Source organism: Volvox carteri (genome assembly GCF_000143455.1).
Source record: "Volvox carteri f. nagariensis unplaced genomic scaffold VOLCAscaffold_46, whole genome shotgun sequence".
Lineage (NCBI taxonomy): Eukaryota > Viridiplantae > Chlorophyta > Chlorophyceae > Chlamydomonadales > Volvocaceae > Volvox > Volvox carteri.
In genome coordinates, this window is record NW_003307589.1 from 489,829 (window position 1) to 499,204 (window position 9,376).

Consider the following 9,376-nt stretch of genomic DNA (forward strand, 5'->3'; position numbering starts at 1 on the left):
CCACCTCTATCCCCTGCCGCCTCTATCCCCCGCCGCCTCTATCCCCTGCCACCTCTATCCCCTGCCACCTCCTCCCCTGCCACCTCCTCCCCTGCCGCCTCTATCCCTCAGCCCTCAGGCAGAAAGGAGAGCAAGAAGACAGAAAGGAGGCATGACATGAATGCCATGGCCGTCATGACTTTATTTGCCTGCACATGCACAGCAGGCTTCTGATGGTGAAGCTGCAGCTCAGCTGGGCAGCATGATGGATGGTGGTGCTGTGAGCGGCTCAGGCTTGGCGAGCAGTCTGGCGGTTGCACAGGTGGGCAGGGAGGATGGTGGGACTTAGGGGGCTTAGGGTCCTTCATGTGACTGAACCTGTCATACATTGACTGTGGTCAGTGTACGACATAGCATCACTGTGTCAACATGTTGTGTCATGCATTAGCAGACAGCCATGACATGAATGCCATGGCTGTCATTACTTTGGGTTTTGGCTGCACATGCACAGCAGGCTCCTGATGGTGGAGCTGCAGCTGAGCAGTGTGTCAGGGTGCATGGCAGTGCTGCAGGTGGCAACAAGGAGTTTGGTGCACCCAGACGGTGACACAGACACAGCAGCCATGTAATCCCAGGCATGGCAGGCGTATCGTCACGGTGGAAGGCGATGTGGCAGGTGGCAGTGGTAGCGGTGCTCATGAGCACCAGCGGGGTGCAGCAGCAGCTAATGGTCCATGCAAGTGGAAGCAGCCATCAGGTGCACAAGGGGCACATCTATGCATAAGCGTCAGGCTGTAGCTGCAGCTGAACCAGCCTCGGTGCAGCAAATCAACCCTCACCTGGCCGGGTACTATAGGACTGATCTGGAGGAGCTAGGCTGGGCAGGGGATAGCAGTGGTCTCACCAGACTGGCTGCAGGGTGGATCACAGCAGCCATCTGTGAAGATGCTGAGGAGCATGTCAGTCAGCATGGAGTACCCATCTTCCAAAGCGAGAAATGGGACAGCACAGTTGTTGGGATACCAGACAATGAGGGTATGGTCGACATATTCTAGGGTTTGGCACTACTGGTAAGACGCGACCATTGCCCCTGGGAGATCCCGGGATTTAAAGTCCTATTGGGATTTAAAGTCCTATTGATTGTGGAAGGCATTGCGCCCCTAGTTTATGACGGTGGTGACCTGGGATAAAGTTAACCCGCGAGCTGACTAGGAATGGAGTTGAGCCGCTGTCGACCCGGCAGATTCCGTTGGATGCTGGTGGTGGGTGCGGAAGCTGAGCGATCCACTGAGAAGTTGACTAGGGTGACTGGATGCGGGTGCCCCGAAATACCGGGGAAGGCAGGGTTTCGCAGGGTAGCTGCCACGGGCGAAGATACACCCCCTTGTTTCACACATCATATTGGGAGTCGGCATTAACTGCAGGCGGAGGTTGGGGACACAGCCCCCATGATCCTGCAGACTTTTGTCCGGCATGTTCAGCAGCTATTCAGGGATCAGTACATGAGTATCCTGGGCACACACTTCCAGGTCATCATCCTTGGAAACAAGCCAGATGGACCAGGGGGTCAGCCGGTTGCAGCACAGCAGCTGCACATGGATATGAAGCCGGACCAGGATGACCCCCCAGGTTACATGCTGGGGGGGCTGCATGAGTTCCCACTCCAGGTCGTCTGCAGGCAATGGTCGCCGATACACCACTTTGGCGTCCCGCGGAACTGCTGCTGTGGGCTGTATGTCCACGTGCAGAAGGTGCACGGAACCCACTGCACGTGGCTCCGGCTGTGGATGCAGCTGCAAGCGGCACATACACGCACAGACACATACACACACATACATACACATACACACACATACACACACATACATACACATACATACATACATACATACATACATACATACATATACACACACGCACGCATGCATGCACCCACCCACCCACCCACCCACACCCACCTCCACACCACAAACCCACCCACACCCACACCCACACCCACACCCACACACGCTCACACGCAATCACCCTGTAGTGCCGCAGGATGTGGCCAACTCGTGCCACACGGCACGGCACGGGGGGTATAGGGCCCAGGGGGGTTGTCTGCGTGTGGGTGCAGCTGTCAGAACGCTCCGCAGCCATTGTTGTGTGGGGTGAGGGGCTCTCCAGATGAAGAGAGTTAACCCTCGTGGTGTCGGACCAGGTCCGGATGAAGGTGAGGATATACCCGCCATCCACACGATGCAGCCGGAGCTTCCCTCATCCAGCGCCGTAAGAAGATGCGCTGTGAGGTCGCAGCCATAGCAACGCCTTGTGAATCATCGATGGGATCCTTACCTAGCGGGAGCACTTCTATAGGCATCTGGCCCAGCTTTCCACTTGACATGGTGAAGATTGTATCTGTTTTTAGTGATCCCTAACACTTGTTTCCATTCTGTGTTACTGTCTCCCTTAACTGGTTCTGGTGGCTGTGGATTGGCTGACCCGATGGTGCTGAATGGCGTGGTTTGGACGATTTTGGCGAGAATTGCACATCTGCCACGGGCCTTACACAGCAGGAAGAGCAAACAGCCAAGCCTAACAGTGGCCGCGCGGCCCAACCGGCCAGCAGGCCGCCCGTAGCGACGGGGGCCGCGCGGCCGACCGCGGCGCGACACACCAGGCCGCCGACGGCCCGGCACGCACCGCGAAAGGGCGCCAGCGCCCAACACCAAAACCCAACCTCGGCACGACAGCACTGCTGACCCTAAGTAACAGAGGCACTGCAGCACCCGCGCGCCCCAAAGACCTTCGCACCGGACAAAGCCGACCGACCAGAAACGACCAGGCAGCCACCCCCTGCCGACCCCGCGGGGCGTGCCCCCTCACCCCGGGTGCGGGCGCCTCAGCCCCGCCCCCTGAACCAACCCCCTCCCGCGCGCGTGCTGTCTCCCCCTGCCGCCATGCTGGGGGGGGCCGCCTCTCGGGAGCCCGCCGACGCCAGGCCGAGCCGATCAGTGCTGCATCTGGGGCAAGACTGGGGATAGCGGAAAGGAGGCAAGGAGCTGACAGGGACAGGGCGGGCGGGGGGCAAGTACAGCCTGTCACGCTGACTAGTTGGACAAGGCTGTATGCTCTTCTGTGTGAAGGCAGAATGACTTCACCAGGAGAGCAGCAAGGTTTAAGTCGCCACTGCGACCCAGTTGTACGACAGTACCACAGAACCAGCTTTAGAGGCTCCGGTCGCTTCGCTCCGTCGCATCTAAGCCAACAAAAAGCAAACCCAAATAAAGGTAAGGCCCATGGATTGTGTGTCTCCGGTGATGATGGACTCTGCATTGGCAAGTTTGGATGTATACATCCGGAAAAAACATTTGTAATTTGTCTGCTCTTGACAAGTAACGGTGTCGGAAGACTGTCCGTTGTCGCAAATCGAACTTTGCAACGACTTGGTTGACAGTTGCTTCGGATCTCAAGCTGTCGGTGTCATGCACCAGGTCTCCGGTGCTCGACCTAAGGTGCTCTCAGGCCACTCAGATGCGCTGTGCTCAAACCAAACCCTTACAGTGCATGAAGCCAAACTTGCAAAAGATCGACTGCAGGCACGTCCTGGTTGGCTTTCAGCACTTGCGGCCGAGGACCCCAACCCCAATAACGAAGACATTCAAGTTTTAGACAGCTCTTCCAGGACGTCCATTCATCCATTCATCAACCGGCTCGAAGTGCGGACACTCCCCAAACAAATTCCCTATCGGGTACACAGAGCAGTTTTCCAGGGCTTTCCCCCTCCTCGGCTTCCTTTCGTGCGTAGCAGTTGCAGCAAATACCTTGGCTGATTTATTCCAATCATGATATGCTGTACAACTTCAACACAAAAGTACATACTCTCATTCGTGGTCAAGAGCCGGGTCGCGGTGCCATCCATGCCCCACTATACCGCCAAGGCCTCGCCAAGTCACCAACCCAGCCCCAGCCCCAGCCCGAGCTGTCAACCGGCGGGACTCAGCCAACGAGCCTGAGCAGGCGCGAGGCAGCTGCCGCACCTCCTCAGAGCCTATTTTAGCCGTGTCAACTAGCCCTGGAAGTCCTGTCCCTCAGGGACTGATCCTGCCAAGCTGAAAGTGAAGTATAACAGGCCACGCCCTTGAGCTGCTTTCAAGAATCAATAATCATCAATACTCTCCGTTCCATGGTCAAAGGAAGAGCCAGTTCTCCTCCACTTAATGGAGTGGGAGGTGCCCTTTACATGCTGAGACCCGCCGCGGCCCATATGCAGCCGTGTGGCACGACCCCCCCACCAGTAACTTCCCCCCACCAGGTCCGATCCGAGGGCAACCGCAACAACGGCTGTCGCTTCTCATAACCGCACACGGCCCGCCCTCCCAGGAGCTTTACCCCCCAATAACCCCCCGAACAACAATTACCTTGTCGCAATAACGCTCAGTTCTTCTCGGGCCCTGCTGCCGCATCCTCTCCTGTGTCGGGTGCGGATGTGGACCTCACCGTTTGCCGCCGCAACACCCTCCCCCACCCTCGCGTTACGGGCACGTAACGAAAACACGCACGCGCAACGTCCTTGTTAGGCGATTGGGCCAGTCGAGAAGATTTTGCACCTGCATGAAGAAAGGAAAGGCTGGGTGAGTTGGCGTCGCTCCTCCCTTCTTTACCCCCACATATGCACACATGGTCAGTTGGGGGCAGTGGAACCGCGCAAACCCCCCACAACACATATGGGGGATGTCAGTTGATCTGTACACCACCATTAACAAATTAAATCGACAATCAACACCACGTGTCTCATCAACATCAACAACAATATCGGAAGGAAATGCACCCGCTGCCGGCCCGGATGACGGTGCGGTGCTGTATACAACACAGGCGCTAGAGACCGTTGTTTTTCTACTCTTCTGTTCTTTGGCTACTTACTGTACATGGCTGGCTCGTACCTTCCTCGCTCCTCCGCGGTGCGCCGCAGTGCGTTGAGCGGCTTCTGTTCAACAGATCGCAGCCTTGACGCGGACCTAGGCTGGACCTTGGCCGCACAGAGAACGTCCACTGGCAATGTCTGAGCAAGTGCGGTGGGCACACTACGTGGAGCGTCGGACGGGTGCCTCTTAACCGCTGCTGCTGCTGGTGCTGCTGGTACTGCAGGAGCGATAGTTCCTCCCCGCCTATGAACGTAGCGGGTTTGTGAGCTGCCGCAACACGGTCCAGAACCAGCCGAGAGAGAGAGAGAGAGGAGGATCACATCAGGATTTCCTCCGATGCGGCCCTCCTCCCTCCTCTCCCTCCCCCTTCCCTCCACCACAACCTCATTATGCACCGCTCCATCCGGCCCTTCGCTGCGGTTTGCCCTTCCGAGGGAGGTGGGGGAGGGAAGAGGGCCGCTGCGCGGGAGCATCCAGCATTAAGGAGTAGTTCGTGGGTAGTTAGAGCCGCTCATCGGCATCCTCCTCCTCCTCCTCTTTCCTTGGCAGCAGCCTCACTCGCTCGTGGTTCGTCTTTTCCCCCTCCTCCTGCTCGCTGGCGGGATGCCTACAACGGCGGCGGGAGGGAGGGGGCCCCGCGCAGTGTAAGGAAAACCCGGGGTTGGCTCCCAGGCTCGGTTTGATCGCAGGATCTTTGTCACGATGCACAGCTGGTTCCCCTCCCCCTCCTCCTTCAGGTCCTCCCCTCCAACCTGGTTGGGGTACATCGCCCACCCAGACTCCCTAAGCACACCTGAACCGCCTCCTCCAGCACCTCCAACAAAGCCGCCTGGCGCTGCAGCCAGGGCCGCGCACTGGCAGCCAGCTTGGCGCGGTCCACCGGCCGTACTTCGACGGCCCTCTGGTAGGCTAGGCGCTTGACGGGCTTGGCGGTGGAGCCGCGCGCTGCGGCCTCCTGCGCCATCTGCGCGGCGCGTGTGTCCGTACAGATGCGGAAGAAAACAAATTGGCCCTTCGGCAGGTAGTTAGGCGCTGTGGTCACTGGGCCCGGTGGTGCGGGTTGCGTGGCGGGGTTTTGGTGGTGCGGGTCGGGGGTTTGGGGGCTCAGGAGGTGCGGTTGCGCTGCTTGCAGAGACGGGTCTAGTTCGGTCTCCGTCACCAGGGGTGTTGGCGGCAGCGGCAGCGGCGCCGGCGCCGGCGGCGCCGGACTGGCTGGGCCCCTGGAGCAGCTTGGCGCTGATGCCGGCGCCGGCGCTGGTGCTGAGGTCCGCTCGGCCTGGGAAGGGAAAAAGTTGGCGGTAGCAGCTGAGGGCGTTGGGTGTATGCGGGCTGTAGAGGGTTGCTGCTGCACATCGGTGGCGTCGTATAAGAGGTGTTCCGGAGCACCCCCCCGGGTGAGGAATCGGATGACACCCTTGGCGTCGCATCGCGCGGGGTCTGAGACCTGACCGAAGTATGTGCCAGGTTCCAGTTGCGTCAACTGAGTGCGGGTGCCGATGGGTGCAAGGCGCACGCGCGTGGCGACGGGCTTGCCGCCATTAACGTGCTCCAATATGAACGTGACGGCGGTGCCTTCGGAGAACTGCTCCAAGCTGCAATCCTCAAGCGAGGATTCGTGAAAGAACACATCATGGACGCGGTGTGGGCAAGCTATGAAACCAAAGCTGCGGCGCAGTTTTGCGACGATGCCATGTTCAACGACAGCGCAGGTGTCCATGTACTGATAGGCAGGCCTTTGGCCAGCCCTGAGTTTTGGGGGATTGTCGCACAACCCAGCAGCGTTGTCCTGCTCCGATAAGCGTATAAGCTGAACATGAGTACGGAGCGGGCAAGTCGGTTGTCGTCCAACAGCCTTAGGCAAAATCCTTCTAGCAGGAAGCACTTTCCCCCTGCTGTACTCCTGCTAGTTGCAAGGCGCTCCATACACTAAGACTGCATACATCGGACGAGATGGATCAAATTTGCTGTGTCATATTAAGTTCTGTGGGATAAGTTAACGCCTTATAAAATGGGCTACAGCATCTTAGATATTATTGTCCATTGAATTATACAAGTTCCTCTTGCGATCAGTAGTTTGCCTTCAGCGAAGGAAAAACGGAAGTCGACGGGCAGCATAACCGGGCGAGGAGTATGGCGGCAAGGCCATCTCTTCTGGATAATTTGGGCGAGGAGGTTACGGGTATCGTTGCGCCGGTGTCCCTCTGTATGGCAGTGACCGTTCTGTTGGTCCGCCTTCTCAACCCAGAAGGCTCCTCCTCATCGAGCTCGGTGCTAATTGCCAACATTGCATATCAAGAACAGGTAATCTGTCTTGCCTTAGTGTTGTGCCTTGACGCAGCTGCCTGCATGTTCATGTCTCAACTTTCCACGTGACATTTTTGGTTGTACCCATAATGGAGTGCGTCACCGATCTGCACTTTGTGACAATATGTGCAGGCAACGGACTCCTCGGGCAAGAAACTAGGAGGCGCCCTCCTAAATGCCATTATTTTTGTGGCCGTTATCGGGGGAATGACGATTCTACTATTCCTTCTTTTCAAATACAAAGTAAGTGATGATGTGACGCGTCCCTACAGATCGCCTGGCTGGTCCCCTCCCCCCGAAGGTCCCAATCGTTTACACACCGGCATGCCGTGTGTGCATGCGCATTTTCGAAGCATCGAAGTGCATATGCTTTTGTCTCAATGTTTAGGTGGTAAAGACAGGGTGAGAGCGGAGGTACGGAAAATCTTGCGCCCACGCTAGACCCGAGCTAGACGCTTGCTGCCGGTTGCCCTTGCAGCGGACAGTAGAGCCCACTGCATGTATGGGTATGGGGTTAGGCTGGGGTTGGAATGGACCGCTGTAGTCCTCGGGGTAGTCCCCGGCGACACTCTTCGCTCCCCTCCCCCCCGCGCCGCGCACACCCGCACCCACACAACCAATCATATACGCGCGCGTGCAGCGCTCGATAAGCGATGCTAACCTCAACAACACGCGGCATTCCAAGTAACCCTGCGTGCTTGTATGCCCGCGCACACACGCGCAGTGCTACAAGTTCATTTACGCCTACATGGGATTCGCCGTCTTCAACATCTTCTTCTTCCTGACGGGCGCGCTCTTCATCCAGGTTATGCAGGTAGGTGGCTGGGTGGGTGGCTGGGTGGGTGGGTGAGGCATGGGCAACAACACGGTGTACACGTCCACCTAAGTGGTACAGTGTGCGTGTGATGGTGGCGGCGGTGCACACACGCGTGGGTGGTAACCGAGTGACGCATTGACTGCTTGAGAGGGAACCGGGGTCTGGATTCCGGATTCTCCAGGGTCCGAATTTGAATCCGAATTTGAGTTCGGATTTGTGATTTTATTACATCCAGTGCAATAGGACTACGAAAGGCCGGCGGTGGCCCTCCTCAGCCCCTGCTCCTCGTAGGGCCCACCTGGCGGCGGCTGTAAGACCGCCAATGCACGTTCCCGAACAGCATTCTCCCGCGACAGACTGACATATCTACCGACTGACCGGGGGAACCCAAAGCCACCCGAGTGCCTGTGGTGCATGAGAATGTTTGCCTGACTGTGATGTCGCTTCCCTCCCTACCCCCGGGCATACTGCTCGTTTTGATCACTGAGTTGTGCACTGAGCTGATGTGGCACATTGGTGTCCGGAGGTTTTCTATTTATGTTTCCTGGCGCCTACCTTCACCTACCTACACCTACCTACACCTACCTACACCTACCTACACCTGCTCACCACCTACCTATACCTATTGGCCCTGCACCACCGCTCGCTCACCCGCCCTCCCACTGTTCGTCCGTCCAGCACCGGCCCTTGAAAACGCCCTATCGTACTGTCGTACCAGGTCATCAAGCTGCACATTGATGCCTTTTCGCTGGCGTACGGCCTCTTAAATTTTTCGGTGGGTAAAGTCGAGCTGGTGGTTCAAACATCCCGCGCGTGTTGCCGCGCTATATCGTTGCTGCTGCGCAAGTCCGTGCATCAATGAAATTCCTTCAGAGGACTTGTGTGCGACACCATTGCGCCCCGTCAGTGTGTACCCCGTCAGTGTGTACCCCGTCAGTGTGTACCCCGTCAGTGTGTACCCCGTCAGTGTGTACCCCGTCAGTGTGTACCCCGTCAGTGTGTACCCCGTCAGTGTGTACCCCGTCAGTGTGTACCCCGTCAGTGTGTACCCCGTCAGTGTGTACCCCGTCAGTGCCGCCGCTTCCTCCAATGCGGGGTTCCCCTCCTCCTGCGCTGTTACAGCAGCTACAGCTGTAATTGCTGCAAATGTCTATCTCGCTTCGCCTTGACTGCGAACAAACGTTTATCGCGCACGTGCTGTTCTCGTCCTCCTCAATGTGCTCTCGTGTCCCTGCCGCTGATGCCCTGCTGATGCCACGTTATGTCCCGTCAGGTGGTTGGGACCATGGGCTTGCTCTTCGTGCCCATACCGCTGCTTATGAAGCAGGTGGGGCCAGGGGGGGGGCCAGGGGGGGGGCCAGGGGGGGGTGCC

General features: G+C 57.9%; 2 protein-coding genes across 2 annotated transcripts in view; one reads left to right on the forward strand and one right to left on the reverse strand.

Moving 5' to 3' along the window:
- Positions 1 to 268: 268 nt before the first annotated feature.
- On the reverse strand, positions 269 to 6,600 carry VOLCADRAFT_95711 (uncharacterized protein; the record flags this gene model as incomplete). The annotated part of the gene is made up of 11 exons (XM_002954842.1): positions 269 to 286; positions 819 to 842; positions 884 to 916; positions 1,503 to 1,651; positions 1,938 to 2,079; positions 2,845 to 2,992; positions 4,487 to 4,568; positions 4,882 to 5,020; positions 5,677 to 5,924; positions 6,043 to 6,159; positions 6,333 to 6,600. 11 exons carry the CDS (start codon positions 6,598 to 6,600, stop codon positions 269 to 271), a joined length of 1,368 nt encoding a protein of 455 aa, XP_002954888.1.
- Positions 6,601 to 6,772: 172 nt separating this feature from the next.
- Positions 6,773 to 9,376, forward strand: part of VOLCADRAFT_82983 (uncharacterized protein) — a gene marked incomplete at its 3' end in the record, with an annotated part of 7,634 nt that continues 5,030 nt past the window's right edge. The window contains exons 1-5 of the mRNA XM_002954791.1: positions 6,773 to 7,184; positions 7,320 to 7,430; positions 7,912 to 8,001; positions 8,723 to 8,779; positions 9,278 to 9,331. Coding sequence (XP_002954837.1) covers positions 7,014 to 7,184; positions 7,320 to 7,430; positions 7,912 to 8,001; positions 8,723 to 8,779; positions 9,278 to 9,331 — 483 coding nt within the window. The 5' untranslated portion in view covers positions 6,773 to 7,013. The remainder of the gene's footprint in view (positions 7,185 to 7,319; positions 7,431 to 7,911; positions 8,002 to 8,722; positions 8,780 to 9,277; positions 9,332 to 9,376) is intronic.